Here is a 14923-nt window from a genome sequence, read left to right as displayed (position 1 = left end):
GAAAGACTTTCCCCAAGTCCCCCCCCTCCTCCTCTCTCTCATCCACTGCTCATTATCAGGAAATCTCGACTCTTTTACATCAGTCGAGCCCTGTGTAATCTATGGAGAGGGAAGGGGGGGAGGAGGGAAATTAGTCGCAGCAGAGAACAAAGGATTACACAGCAGGACCTGTGTGAAAGCCGGTATTTAGAGGTCAGAGAGGTCAGTGCTTACTGTTAGAGGAGATAGCATCATGATGTAGCTGTAAATTAACTCTTTGTTGTCCTGTTTTGGTGCCTGATCTCCCCTCCCCTCTCCATAGGGAACAATGAAGACAGGGGGGAGAGCTTCAAACTGCTTTTTCATGATAAAAATGCATTTCGGCTAATAAACCCAATTACAAAGTTTCTTAAAATCGCCTGGACTATTGATTTCTGCAAAAAAAATTCTAACAACAGTGACACTTTAAGTTCCTTTATCTATTTAGGAAAATTTCAATTGTGTTTCTACTTGTGCCGGTTTCTGACGTTGTGCATTGTCTTCTCGCTGCAGATGTTCCATCAAGAGTGCTGGGCCCTCGGAACCAGCTGATACGGGTTATTGAGTACAACAGGACCCAGCTGGACTGTCCGTTCTTTGGTTCTCCTATCCCCACACTGCGATGGTAAGGATGGGATATGTTGGAGACAGATCAGGCCAGATTGCTGTTACAGGGTGAACAGAGGACTGTACTTTTCTCTGCACAGGTTTAAGAATGGACAGGGCAGTAACCTGGATGGAGGGAATTACAGAGTCCATGAAAACGGGACCCTGGAGATCAGCGTCGTCAGGAAAGAAGATCAAGGCAAATACACCTGTGTCGCTACCAACATCCTTGGGAATGCTGAAAATACCGTGCGGCTGGAGGTCAAAGGTAAAACTGCCAGACTGTTAGATGCTAATGGATGGAAAATGTCCCTGGCCTTTATAGTGCAGGATGTTCCCACTAGTATATACAGCTAACAACTCACCTGAGCTGAAATGGTGGCCAGTATATTCACATATACATTATGAGGGTCACTGGTAACAGAACAGTCATCCTGGTGCATCACACTTTAAAGGGAAACTCCTTGGGAAAAATATTTTTAAGTGAACTAGTGTGAGAAAAGTATACAAATCTAAAAATTACTCATTGAAATATCTGAATCATTCCAGTACTTATTAGATGCTGTATGTCCTGCAGCAAGTGGTGTATTCTTTCCAGTCTGGCACAGTGCTCCCTGCTGCCACCTTTGTCCGTGTCAGGTTTTGCACAAAGCAGTAGCAAATCCCCATAGAAAACCTCTCCTGCTCTGGACAGTTCCTGACATGGACAGAGGTGGCAGCAGAGAGCACTGTGTCAGACTGGAAAGAATAGACCACTTCCTACAGGACATACAGCAGCTGGTAAGTACTGGAATGATTCAGATATTTTAATATAAGTAAATTACAAATCTCTGGCACTTTCTGACACCAGGTGATTTGAAAGAAAACCATTTTCGGTCAACAACCCCTTTAATTGCATTTTCCCCAGAATAAATAAAAGGCATAAGTAAGTTTTTTACATATTTCTGGTTATATTTGTCTTTAGAAAGTTTAGTTTAGGATATGGTGACATTTCCATATGTATAAGTCCTTTTATTGTTATTTAGGGTCAATTTCAATAGTGGTCATGTTTCTATGTTTCCATTTTCAGAGCCTACCCGTATTATTAAGGGTCCGGAAGATCAGATAGCGAGACGAGGCACGTCAGTACGCCTGGACTGCCGAGTGAGGAGTGATACAACACTACGACTAGTAGTAACATGGATGAAGGATGATAGTCAGCTGTACATCAGCAGCAGGTGAGAATGAGCTGAAAATTAGATTATATCTGCTCAGAGGGGCAAAGAGGAAACGAACAGGGGTTGTCATCACAAGCACCAATATACTCTCTTTAAGTTTTCTCATATGGCTACTAGGTGTCTCCCTCGACTGTGCATGTATACAGCTGCTGGGGGTCCACATTCAGTAGCAGAGAATCCTGGGTGTGCTTGCATTGTGTGGTCAGCTCTCCTGTCACCTCTGTAACTACACAGTGACATTGTCAGTATTGTCTCCTGGTAAGCTGCAGAGCTGATTATAGAATTATCCTAAGGTAATTGCCCTCAGCTGATATACAACCTGGATGATGAACAGGCATCTTTCTTAAAAACACATCAGCTCAAATTTTAAGAGCGTTTTCATAAATTGGCTTAGAAGATGAGAGGAAAGAAAATTCAATAAAAGACCCATGAGAAAATAACCTCTCTAAATTATTATGTCAGAATTAGAAAAATGCTTTCTGAGACGTCCCTTGACTTTAAAGGGGTACTCTGATCTGGGACATTTTTGGCACATCCACAGGATAAGCCATAATGTTTACTACATGCGGGCCTGGTTTTGGCAGCTGACCTTTTCAGGAAGCCAAAAAAAGCCAAAGAAGTATATGTTACTCCCATTAACCTCTATGGTAAACTACAACAAAATGCCCATGCATTTTCTTTTAACTGTGGCTACACAGAGATTCCGGGGTGTGCGACACAGTGGTTTGTGGTCACACAAGTGGAATGACTGTGTAAGCCCAGTCTTTATCTTCCTGACCACCTCTCCCTTTTTTACCTAAGCTGTCCATACATTTCACAAGCTTGTTTTGTCGCCAGCCCCTTTATTTACCTCAGTGCTCACCCAACAGCACATTCATGTGCTATGAATTATCAAAGGGGATGTGTTGAAATCCAACTAGCCAGTAACTGCTGACGGCAGAGATTCGTGAAGCACCTATTCACATTACATAGCTCGGCCAGTCACCAGTAATTTTATTAATCCAATGTTTGCGTCTGGCTTCAGTCCAGAAGACAATTTCTAAAAGGGGTACTCCAGCAAAAATCTTTTTCCTTCAAATCAACTGGTTTCAGAAAGTTATATAGATTTGGTATTTACTTTTATTTAAAAATCTCCAGTCTTCCAGTACTTATCAGCTGATGTATGTCCTGCAGGAAGAGGTGTATTCTTTCCAGTCTGAAACAGTGCTCTCTGCTGCCACCTCTGTCCATGTCAGGAACTGTCCAGAGCAGGAGAGGTTTCCTATGGGGATTTGCTGCTGCTCTGGACAGTTCCTGACATGGACAGAGGTGGCAGCAGAGATCACTGTGTCAGACTAGGAAAAATACACCACTTCCTGCAGGACATAGCAGCTAATAAGTACTGGAAGACTGGAGATTTTTAAATAGAAGTAAATTACAAATCTATATAACTTGCTAAAACCAGTTTATTTGAAAGAAAGAGTTTAGCTGGATAATCCCTTTAATGATATTTGCACTGTTTTAGCCTGTTAGTTTACTCTGCTATGCCTCTTGGACATCAGTCTTCCATCCAGCTGAGTTTTTGACTCTTTTTAATTCTAGAATGAAGAAGGAGGATGACGGTCTCACTATCTTTGGGGTAGCAGAGAGGGACCAAGGCGCGTACACCTGTGTGGCCAAAACAGAGCTGGATCAGGACTTTGCCAAAGCCTATCTCACCATTCAGGGTACTGACATGTTTTATGATTAGTTTAGATACTGGGACTGATATATACTATTCTATAATATATACACTACACTATATAATGTATATAATATACTAAACAGCCAAAGCTGAAGCTATCCATGCTTATATCCTTACATGTATAACAGGAATCTCTAACAGTCCTTCTTCCTGTTTTTTTTTGGGGAGGGATTTATCCACTATATAGACTCATTTTTTTGGTCGGGGAAAAAGTTGCCCACATTTTGTGCAACTTCATAGTGACGTTAATTTTTTTAAACTTTTTTGTACGCCACTTACACCAACATCGGCGAGCCACTTGTAGGTATCTTATAAAACAACTTTTCCACATATGTCGCAAACTTGTGGCATACTGACTCTACGCAAGAGGTGGTGTATTTCCCAGAGTAAACCACGTGACTGTGTGATGAGTGATCTAGATACGTACTTACCTGCGACTACTGCCCAATTCCGTAACTCTTTGGGACTTTAGTCAATTGATGTATTAGGCTTTGTTAGTTTCTTCAGGAAAAACATTAGACTCCGATTAGACAAAGGATATTTCGTTTTCTCCAATTAACGATAAACAATTGCAAACAAGCTGGAATCATTCACCACATAGCAATATAGTAACATAGCTAAAAAGGTTAAAAGAAGACAAGAGTCCATCAGGTTCAACCTAGAGAAACCCTACAGTGTTGATCCAGAGGAAGGCAAAACGCCCTATGAGGCAGATGACAATTGCTCCATCACAGGGAGAAAACTCCAATGGCGATCAGAATAATCCCTGGATCAGCGAATCAGTGCACAGAACAATAGTAGTTAGCTATGATCACAGTTACGATCGTTCGTATACTCTAGTGTACTGACAATTGTAATAGTGGACGAGCAATGCGCACATACACCAAAGGTTTTGTGATCGATTAACCATGATTTTATGGACGGTTCGAAAGAAAGTATTGAGGCAATTTAGGGGTGTTCTGGGCTTTGTAAAAAAAAATGGACAGAAGCAAGAAAAAGGGGGGGGGGATATAAATAGAAAAGTAGATGAACTGGTCCAGTTTTGCCTGTGAGTGCTGAGGCCAGTGATGGGCGGCCGTCAGGGTGCTGGATCATTGCAGCAACTTCAAGGAGAAGAAGTGTCGCTGGACAGCAGAGAGCAGAGGGGTGAGTATACCCCCACATTCCCTCTCTCCAATTTTTTTTTTTTACAAAGCACAGAAAGCCCCTTTAAAGCAAATCTGTATCACCGGACATGGCCCCATACCACCCGGTACTGTTCTTTAGTGCTCCTTAGTGCACGGCTAGTCCCAGGGACTGTATGTTTGCAGGTATTCGAGATGGTGGGGTGTCAGTGCCTCTCTCCTCCCCCCGGCTTCTTCTATCATCACGCTCCTGGGCTGCATCTTCATCATGGGCAGACCTGGGGCAGGGATGCTGTAGACCCTAACTCATTGACCAGCTCCAGCAGACATACAGAATCCGGGACCGGCCATGCAATGAGAAGCACTAAAGGACGGAATCCGCAGTTATCAATGGTGCAGATTCACTTTCAGCATATGCTTCACCCTAAAGCCAGTTTGTATGCAGTTTGTGGTGTTTGCCGGTTGATCCCTAACATGATATTAACCAGGTTATACCTAACATTTCCTTATTCATTTGCAGAAACCTCTACCTCACCTACTAGCCGACTGACATCAGTACAACGAGGTAACCCCCCTCCCTACTAATCCTCCCACCCCGCTGAGCACACCGCACAAGGTTGTCTGAGATACAGACGCTCCTCGCTGTATCACAATATGCTTCTTATAAGGGATGTTTTCTGTTTCTTATGACATTATTATCAGGCTATGTTCACACACTGTTGAAATGATGGACGTTTTTATTGTAGGGATGTCATTTAACAGCAAATAACGGCCGGTATCTTATAATAACGAGCATTGTTTACGTAATAGCTCCCATTATCATAACATAGCAGCTGTTATTGGCCGTTAAATAAAAACGTCCATCATTTTAACATTGTGAGAACATAGCCTCAAGGTGTTTTCAAGGACTCTGTCTAGCTCCCAGCACACCTGCTATTCAGGGCTGTGAAAGGGTTGCAGCACTCTATGCAGAGCTCTACTGAGTGCTACGTCCCAGTCATTGGTTACTAGTCGTGGCTCCGTACTATCTGTGGTGGCTGTGGTTGGCTCAGTCCCCATTCAAGCGATAGAGACTAAGCTGCCATACTCAGCTACTGCATGGAGATATGCATGGTAAGCAATGAATGGGATGTGTCACTTAGTAGCGTCCTACAACCTATTTATTCACATAATCTATGGGATGCCAAGAGTTGTGCCCCTAGCATGGTGATGGCCTATCCTGAGAAAGTCTTGAAAATCTCCTTTAATGCCCAATCAGTTAAAGGGGTACTCCGGCAAAAAAAAATTCTTTCAAATCAACTGGTTTCATTTACTTCTATTTAAAAATCTCCAGTCTTCCTATACTCATCAGCTGCTGTATGTCCTGCCGGAAGTGATGGATTCTTTTTCAGCTCTCTGCTGCCACGTCTGTCCATGTCAGGAACTGTCCAGAGCAGCAGAAAATCCCCATAGAAAACCTCTGCTTTTCTGGGCAGTGGCAGCAGAGAGTACTGTGTCAGACTGGAAAGAATACACCACTTCCTGTAGGACATACAGCAGCTGCTAAGTACTGGAAAACTTAAGATTTTTAAATAGAAATAAATTACAAAACTACAGTATATAACTTTCTGAAACCAGTTGATTTGAAAGAAAAATATTTTTGCCAGAGTACCCCTTTAAGGTTTATACATTATGGATCTTGTCTAAAGGTTATTTCATGTATGTCCTCTAGATAAACCAGACCCCCCCATGGATTTAGAGTTAACCGACCTTGCAGAAAGAAGTGTGCGGCTCACATGGACGCCGGGTGATGATAACAACAGCCCTATAACAGGTGAGCGGGGAATGCAGTGTCTCTATGATGTACGTGTAGGGCTTGTTTTTAATATGGATTGTTTATGTTGCTCATTTGTCTTTCTTACTCCCCAGGTTTTATTGTACAGTTTGAGGAGAACCGTCACCAGCCGGGGACCTGGCACAACCTTGCTTCAGTTCCCGGTAATGTGAACTCCGCTTTGCTCCGTCTCTCTCCATTTGTCAACTACCAGTTTCGAGTTCTGGCCCTGAATGACCTTGGAAGCAGCATGCCCAGCCCGTCATCTGAGCGATACCAGACCAATGGGGCACGTGAGTGATGAATTCATGTCACTATCAGTTCTCGCCTCCCTTTGGGTCCTCTCGCTGTCGTGAAATTAATCATTGCTGTTTTCATCGTTTTCCTTTAATAAGCTGCGTCTCTTTATTAGGATTTTGTTTTAAAGGGAACTTTTGTTTGGATTTTTAGCCCCGGAAGTTAATCCAAGTGATGTTCGCGGAGCAGGAACTCACAAAGACAACATGGAGATCACATGGACAGTGAGTAATATAAGATATAGGTTCCTAGGTTCTTCTGTGTAACCCTTTAAAGACTCTTTTGAGCCTTTGACATAACCCCCTCCCATTATTGCACAGTACATCAATAAATTATGCCTGAAACTTCCCGTGCCTTGCATGGTGGGTATCGTCTGTAAGTGATAGCCGAGCACCTGCCAAAACTGTCAGCACCAAAGCTGCATGACTGCAGCATATATAGGGCTGCAGAGGGAGAACTCTCCCTCTGGTGACAATCAGGGCTCAGTCCTTATGGTAGGTATATATAAGCCGCCAGGGCAGGGTGAGCAGAGATCGCGGCAGGTTAACCTGAGAAGCACTGCTGCTATCTATGCCCGCTCCCCTGCCGTTGTCACAAGCTTCCCGAAGCTGGCGGCATATTCAAATTCATTACTGCAATGACAGAATCCGACTCAGAGGAGCTTGTGACAGCGGCAGGGGAGCAGACAGAGACCAGGGCTTCAGCTTATGGGACCATTGTAATCTCATGGTTGAAGTTCAAAATTTGAGGTATAATACTTACCTCTGTGCAGTCCGATCAGCCTCTGGCAGACTCCGCTTGCAGAGAAACAATAACAGTGATTAATGTTATGCAGTGGCATAGCATTGATCAGTATAAGCAATCTAATGATTGCATACAATAATCCGGAAGGGGGACTTAAATATAGCAATAATAAAAACAAAGTGTTCTTAAAAATATGACAAAGCCTGTCCCCCAATCAAATATAACAATATTGTTCCTACGCCTTGAAAAAAAACTGCAGGATTGCTGATTTTGTGTGTGTGTGTATGTCACATTATTTATCAATAAAAAAATTTATAAAAAGAGATTAAAAATTCCCATCTATACCAATAAAATCTATAGAACATGGTGCAAAAAATGACGCCTCAAAACAGCCTTGTTGGTGTAAAAATAATTATAAGAGTTACAAGAGCAATTTTATTCATAGGTAACAAAAAAAAGTTCTACTGTTTTAAAACTAGTAGCAAAAAGTAGTAAAATATTAGAAAAACTAGGGAGGAGGGGCAGATTCTCCTCTTCTCCCTTGAGTACAGCTGCTGTAGCCCATGCTTGTCTCATGGGACACCGGGGGATGGGGGCGCTGCAAGGCGGGGAGGAGGTGTGGCCTCCTCCTGCTCCTGATTTACGTAAATCATGGCCAAAATTTACACCTGCTCAAGAGCATTGAGCTCTTTAAGTACATGATAAGACATCACTCAAACTGTGCTGACACATTTGTGTTCTTGTTTCTTTGTTTCCATAATCAGAGTCTATATAATGACTGCTACTAGACTATGATCATATAAGTATAATAAGCATTTAGAAATGATGATGTGTTTACTATTTTACTACCTATTTGCTATTTTTTTTTCATCTTTACTCTGCGCAGCCTCTGAACTCCACACAAGCATATGGACCCAACTTACGTTACATCGTGAAGTGGCGCCAGCGAAACACAGGAGAACCGTGGAAAAATGCGACAGTATGGACAAACAAGCATGTGGTGTGGAACACCCCTGTGTACTCCCCTTATGAAATAAGAGTTCAGGCGGAGAATGAGTTTGGCCGGGCACCAGAACCAAATACTGTGATTGGATATTCTGGAGAAGACTGTAAGTAGTGTAAACCTTTTTTTATCCTTTTTTTATGCTGTTATGTTTTAATAGTTTTATGCATTTTACATACTGGATGTTGGTGTGCGGAGTTGCAGCAATAAATAAGGCACTAAGGACTACTTACATAGCAGCAAATATAGACAGCAAACTGAAGGTAGTTTTAAATTAATGTTGTAACGATACAACGAAAAAAAGTGCCCCCCCCCCAATTACATAACCAAAAACCAAACAGTAGCATCCTTGTACTACCAGGGTGAGAAGTGCCATTTATTTTGGCTCTTCCCAGTCGGATACTACTAGTCTGCTACCACCCCAGACCTGAAGCATCTATTTTGAAGCTTTGGTTACTGGGGTAATAATACAGGGTGGTCCGTTTACAAGAGCTGATTATCGCTCAAATGCGATCGTTATAGCAAAAATTCGAACAATAATCGCTCCATGTAAACGCAGCGTGTTAGCTGTTTTACCTGCTCACATTAAGCTCTAGCTTAGTAATGGAGGTTATCTATCAGACGTCTCCACTACAAAGCTGTAAAGTGTATGAGAAAACAAAAGTCACCAGTAAATATTTTTTTTCTACTAAAATAAAAAAAAACATTAGATTTTTAAAAAATTTAATTCACAAGTCATGGACATAGTCCACCAAATCCTACATAGTCCTCTGGATTATTCTATATAAAAACACTAGCCAGAGTGGTTAGTACAGTGGGTAAGAGTGCCTGGAAAGTGCTCGATGGTTGTGTTCGCACGTTGTATTTTAGACATAAAATCTGTGTGGGAGCACAGCCTAACACTCTTCCTCCCCATTGCTGTGTGATGACCTCCTCTGCACTGCAGCCTCTAAGGGCTATCAGGTAATCAATAGAAGCTGCAGTGAAGCTAAAGATGCCTGACACAGCCAGAAGCAAGGAGGAGAAAATGTTAAGTCCCCTGTACAGTCAGAAGTGATGTGTATAAATCCCTGCTTACTGTCTAACTGAAAGGAGAAGTCCGGCCTTTTCTAAAACCCAGCATCCTGCAGGGGGAAATTGATCACAATTACTAACTGACCACTGTGAGTTCACAGTGAGCGTCAGGACCGACTTCTGGTCTTGACCAGGCTCCCATCATTTTCACTGGAGTCTGGCTCCTGTACACTAAACAGCAGTGCCCTATGCTGATACACCTTGCACTCTGTAGGCCAGGCACATGACACCCGACCCATAGAGTGCAAAACCCACATGTTTATTAGCGCATTTGCCACCCATTGAAGTCAGTGGGTCGCAATCTGCTTCAGATTTTAATGCTGCAAAACCAACTGCATAAAATCCCCCGCTGACTCGCAACAAGCCCTAATGTGTCCCTGTCATTTGCAAAAACTTTTAAGACGTCACTTAGGCATGTCAAAAGTTTTGATCTGTAGGGGTCTGAGGGTTTAGACCCCCCATAATCTCCAGAACAACTTTTTTTTTGTAACTACAACTACTGCATTCAATAAAATATATTTAAAGAGTCACTGTCATTTTTTTTTTTTTTTTGCAGAAATCAATAGTCCAGGCGATTTTAAGAAACTTTGTAATTGGGTTTATTAGCCAAATCTGCCATTATCTGCATGTAAAAAGCCCTTTCCCAGGTCCCCCCCTCCTTCCTCTTTTTCATCCACTCTGAAAAATCTGAAAATTGTGACTTGTTGCAGGAGTCGTACCCTGTCTGTTCTAGGGAGAGGGGAGGGGGGAGGAGGAAGGAGGGAGTTAGCCGGCAGCAGAAAGCAGATAACAGAGGATTACAGGCACGGAGCTGGGTGACAGCTGTAATCTGAGCTCAGACAGGTCACTGGTGACTGTCACAGGAGATATCCCGTGAGGGATTTGTAGATTAACTCTTTGTTGTCCTGTTTTGGTCTTTTCTTTAGCTCTCTCCATAGGAGAACAATGAAGACAGGGGGGAGAGCTTCAAACTGCTTTTTCATGATAAAAATGCATTTTTCGGATAATAAACCCAATTACAAAGTTTCTTAAAATCGCCTGGACTATTGATTTCTGCAAAAAAAAATTCACGACAGTGACACTTTAAAACTACAAATGTGTAAACTCCTGATTGGGGTTTCATTGCTCTTCTGCACCGTTAGGCTATGTTCACACAATTTATTTTTTTATTAATTATGATAATTACGGCCGTAAATAAGAGCATGATCTTTCTTTCCATTCTTGATTATTAAAATTACAGCAGTATTTTCACCTCGAAATGACAGCTATATGTTTGAGTAAAAAAAAAACGTAGTGTGACCATAGCCCTGTTACACCTGGTAGAGAGGCATGAGTGATTAGTATGGCTTAGGAAAGATTTGGAGCTACTCGAAGAAGAAAGTGTCATGTACAAGTGCTGAACCCTTTTGGGTGTGGGGTATAATATTCTGAGCTGTATATGAAGCAGCATATTAGTGTGTTCTCACAGAAATGGAGGATTTTTGTCGAGGTTTGAAGTGGAGATCTGTCTGCTTCATCTAAGATGTACACTGGGACCCATCTGTGCCAATCTTAAAGGGGAACTGTCAGCAGGTTAGATGAATCTAACCTGCTGACAGCTCCCTAGGGCACACGGTCACTGAGGATAAAGTGCTGTTAGTAGTGCCTTTTTTCATCAGTTTTTTTTGCAAAAAACTAATGCATTTGTTTTTAATCCATTTTTCCATTGACTTCCAAAACAGATCAGTTTTTTTTACAGACACAAAAACGTAGCTGACACTACTTTTGTGTCCGTTAAAAAAACTGATCCGTTTTGATCCGTTTTTTTTTTACAATGGAAATCAATGGAAAAAACGGATCAAAACGGTTGCACACAAATGCATCCATTTTTTGATCTGTTTTTTGCAAAAAACAGATGAAAAAAACGGATTGCAAAAACGCAGTGTAAACCTAGCCTTAGGCTGGGCACAACCAACAGCACAGGAACAGCGCAGAGGAGGAAGGTAGGAGACATGCCCTAATCCCCAGCACCACGTGTGCAAAAGGGACATTTCAGCAGGTTAGATTAATCTAACCTGCTGATAGTTCCCCTTTAACTTGCTCATATTTATATTTATAGGGGAAATATCAGCAGGTTCAATGTATCTAAGCTGCTGATAGTTCCCTAGTGGGTACAAGGGGCTGAGGATGAAGGTATGTTTCTTACCTTCCTCCTTGGCGCTGTTCCTGTGCTGTTAGCAGTGTAATCTTCAGTCTGGAGCACCATTAGGCGCACTGTCCGCCCTCAGAGCGTGAGCTGGCCCACTCCTTCTAATGATAATCAAAGGTGCAGTTTTTGTATATCAGTGGATCTCCTCTCATGACAAATAACTGCACTTTTAGGCTATGTTCACACATCGTAAGAGACCGGCCGTTCCGTGACCCCGGCCGGGTCACTGAATGGCCGGTCTCTGCCCGGATCATCCCTGCCGAAGGGTTCTGATGCGGGCGCATTAGAACCTCCCATAGCACACAGTGAAGCAAGCGCCCGGAGCCACTCGCTTCACTGTGTGAACTGACAGGGTTTCCTACGGCTGCAATTCATTGGATTGCGGCCGCAGAAAACTGACATGTCAGTTATTTGCGGGGCCGCACAGGATCCCGGCCGGAGTGTATACGATGTTTATACACTCTGGCCGGGATCCCATTGAAACTAAGGCATTGTTCCACCCTGCCGTTGTTGCCATCGGATTGCTTTAGACGTTGATTTTTCAATCCATACCATATCCCTTTCTGTCACCAAAACCCACACATTTTTTTGCAGATTGTTTGCACACTAAGGCTATGTTCACACACCATCAAAATGACGGCTGTTTTTTATTTGCGAGCTGTCATTTTACAACAATTAACAGACGCTATTTTATAACAACAGACTTTATTCGTATATAACGGCCATTCTTTGTTGTCAAATGACAGCTGCTCAATAAAACGGCCGCCATTTTGATGGAGTGTGAACATAATAAGCGTTTTACTTCTTTTTTTTTTTATAAAAGATTGCAGGTTTCATTGGTCTCCTGAAATATGAAGTGACATTTAGGAGCGCTCCAATGTATTCTTATTTTAGTTGGAGCTGAAATGTTAAAGTCCCTCAATCTCTGTTAAAACCAGTGAAGTATAGTGCAGGATCTGAGCAGAAATACGGTGGAATTATTTTATATTGTTCTCCATAGACGTGTAGTGTGTTGGTGCATAAAGATTTCTTCACCTTCAGATCCCAAAGCAGCACCAACTGATATTAAACTGAGGGTCATGAACAGCTCCGCCGTCTCCCTACAATGGACGCGTGTGGCCGCGGCGTCAATCCAAGGAAGTCTGCTGGAATACAGAGTGAGCGGAACGGCTCCTTATTAACAGCCCATTCACATATAATCAAGAAAGAGGAGGTGGATGGGAAGTCATTTAAAGGGGTATTCCACTCAAACATACCTTCTGATATGTTGCTGCCCATGGTGAGACTAACAATTCTTTTCATACTTATTATCTGTTCAGTCTCCTTCCCCCAGTTCTGAGCTGCTGCATTCTGCTCAAGACACTAAAATCTGTGTGTGCGTTTTTCTCTTTGTCTCTCCCTCCTGCCCCCTACCTTCTGAGACGGCTGATGTAAACAAGTCCCTATCTGCAACTTTAAAGAAACTTTGTAATGCCTAGAGGGAAAATCGCAGTGAGCAACTTGACCTCAGAGTATCCCTCCCAGCATTACAAAGTTGCAGATGAAGCCTGCCAGGAACTTGTTTACATCAGCTGTATTGGAAGAAAGGGTGCAGGAGGGGGAGACAGAGAAAAAAACTCACATACAGTTTTTTGTGTCTTCAGCGGAAAAAAACAGCTCCAAACTAAGGAAAGGAAACTGAATAGATAATATCAAGTATGGAATGAATTGTTAGTCTCATCGTGGGTGGCAACATATGAAAAGTTATGTTTGAGTGGAATACCCCTTAAATATTTTCTTGATTCATCTCTGTGGATCTATTAACAATTGTGATATCCCGCTCCTTCCCCCAGCATGTGGAAACTTTACCTGAAACCTAACCAGGGAAACTAATCATTGATTAGTTGATTGAATAACCCAGACTGACAGACCCCCCCCCATAACCCAGACTGACAGACCCCCCATACTAATACATAAAGGCTGTCTGATAAATGACCGGACTGTGTATTTCAAGGCGTATTACTGGAGGGAGAGTAGTTTGCTGAAGGGAATTTGGGTCTCCCGAAAGAAGCTGCAGCAGAGTTTTATCGGGGATCGTGTACGAGGGGTCGTGTCCTTCCTGATACCTTACAGCAACTACAAATTATACATGGTAGCCGTCAACGGGAGAGGGGACGGCCCGAAGAGCGACATTAAAGAGTTCACCCTACCAGAGGGAGGTAGGTGCTCACTAAAAACAGCCAAAAGCAGGGCTCTAATCTATTGCTTTAAAACAGCTGTATATGTGACACCCCCCTTGCTGAGCTGCTAACCCAATGAGCTTTCCTATACTGATGTACAGTGGTTACACCTATTATATATTAGTGATATATGTTGCTGTTCTGTCTCTCTTCTACCTCCTCCTCATCGTTGCAGTGCCCAGCCAGCCCAAAAACTTTAGATTCAGTGAACCGAACCGTGAAGTCATCTACGTAGAATGGAGTCCTCCAGAACATCCCAATGGCAACCTGACTGGATACGGCTTACGCTACCAAGCATGTGAGTGACCACCATTAAGAATGATTCTCCTATATTATTTATATTTAAAAAAAAAAATAATAATAATTATTCAGAAGATGGAAATTAGTTGACTCTAAGTGTCGTAGTCGTAGTCAGGATGCTGGGTTTGGATTGCAGAATGATTGTTAACTAACTAAAGAGTTGTTTCTAGAGATATAATATAGTCCATAACAAAGCTCTCTCCCTGTATATAATATTGGTCTTATGTGTGCCAGAGGGGCTCCTGTATACCTGCTGCCTCTGCCGCTCCCTATAAATACACCCTTGTTTCTTTCGCAAACAAGGAGGCAAAATCCAAGGTTAGTAGTGGGGAGATCAGACGCAATGAAAGAAATATTATTTTTCTAAAGAGTAGAAGAGGCTTGGAACAAAGGTTTACCAGACATGGTTGATGGAGGTGAGCGAATCTCAAGGGTGCTTGGGTGCCTTTGAACCCGATCATGCGACATTTGCATACTGGTGGCTGAAGAAGTTGGATGCAGCCCTAGGGAATTATAAATGTATCCATTTTTACAAGGCGACTGCGTTCAACTTCTGCACCCACTGCTAATCGAGTGTGCTTGAGATTCGCTCAGATT

The 14923-nt window shown here is 42.6% G+C and overlaps 1 protein-coding gene across 6 annotated transcripts in view; it reads left to right on the top strand.

Annotated features, from left to right (window-relative positions):
• The window catches only part of NFASC (neurofascin), a 109597-nt gene that overhangs the window by 73347 nt on the left and 21327 nt on the right, over positions 1 to 14923 (top strand). For 4 of the 6 annotated variants that reach the window (XM_069945785.1, XM_069945784.1, XM_069945788.1 and 1 more), the window contains 10 exons: positions 532 to 643; positions 726 to 892; positions 1694 to 1841; positions 3423 to 3547; positions 5209 to 5253; positions 6400 to 6501; positions 6597 to 6794; positions 6952 to 7022; positions 8429 to 8651; positions 14202 to 14324. In XM_069945785.1, coding sequence (XP_069801886.1) covers positions 532 to 643; positions 726 to 892; positions 1694 to 1841; positions 3423 to 3547; positions 5209 to 5253; positions 6400 to 6501; positions 6597 to 6794; positions 6952 to 7022; positions 8429 to 8651; positions 14202 to 14324 — 1314 coding nt within the window. Of the gene's footprint in view, positions 1 to 531; positions 644 to 725; positions 893 to 1693; positions 1842 to 3422; positions 3548 to 5208; positions 5254 to 6399; positions 6502 to 6596; positions 6795 to 6951; positions 7023 to 8428; positions 8652 to 12848; positions 12965 to 13800; positions 14006 to 14201; positions 14325 to 14923 lie in introns of all 6 variants that reach the window. The other 2 variants (XM_069945787.1, XR_011358878.1) reach the window with 2 other exon arrangements.

Source organism: Dendropsophus ebraccatus, chromosome 11, assembly GCF_027789765.1.
Source record: "Dendropsophus ebraccatus isolate aDenEbr1 chromosome 11, aDenEbr1.pat, whole genome shotgun sequence".
In the NCBI taxonomy this organism is placed as follows: Eukaryota; Metazoa; Chordata; class Amphibia; order Anura; family Hylidae; genus Dendropsophus; species Dendropsophus ebraccatus.
Note: the sequence above shows the minus strand (reverse complement) of the source record. Positions and strands in the feature narration are given on the sequence as shown.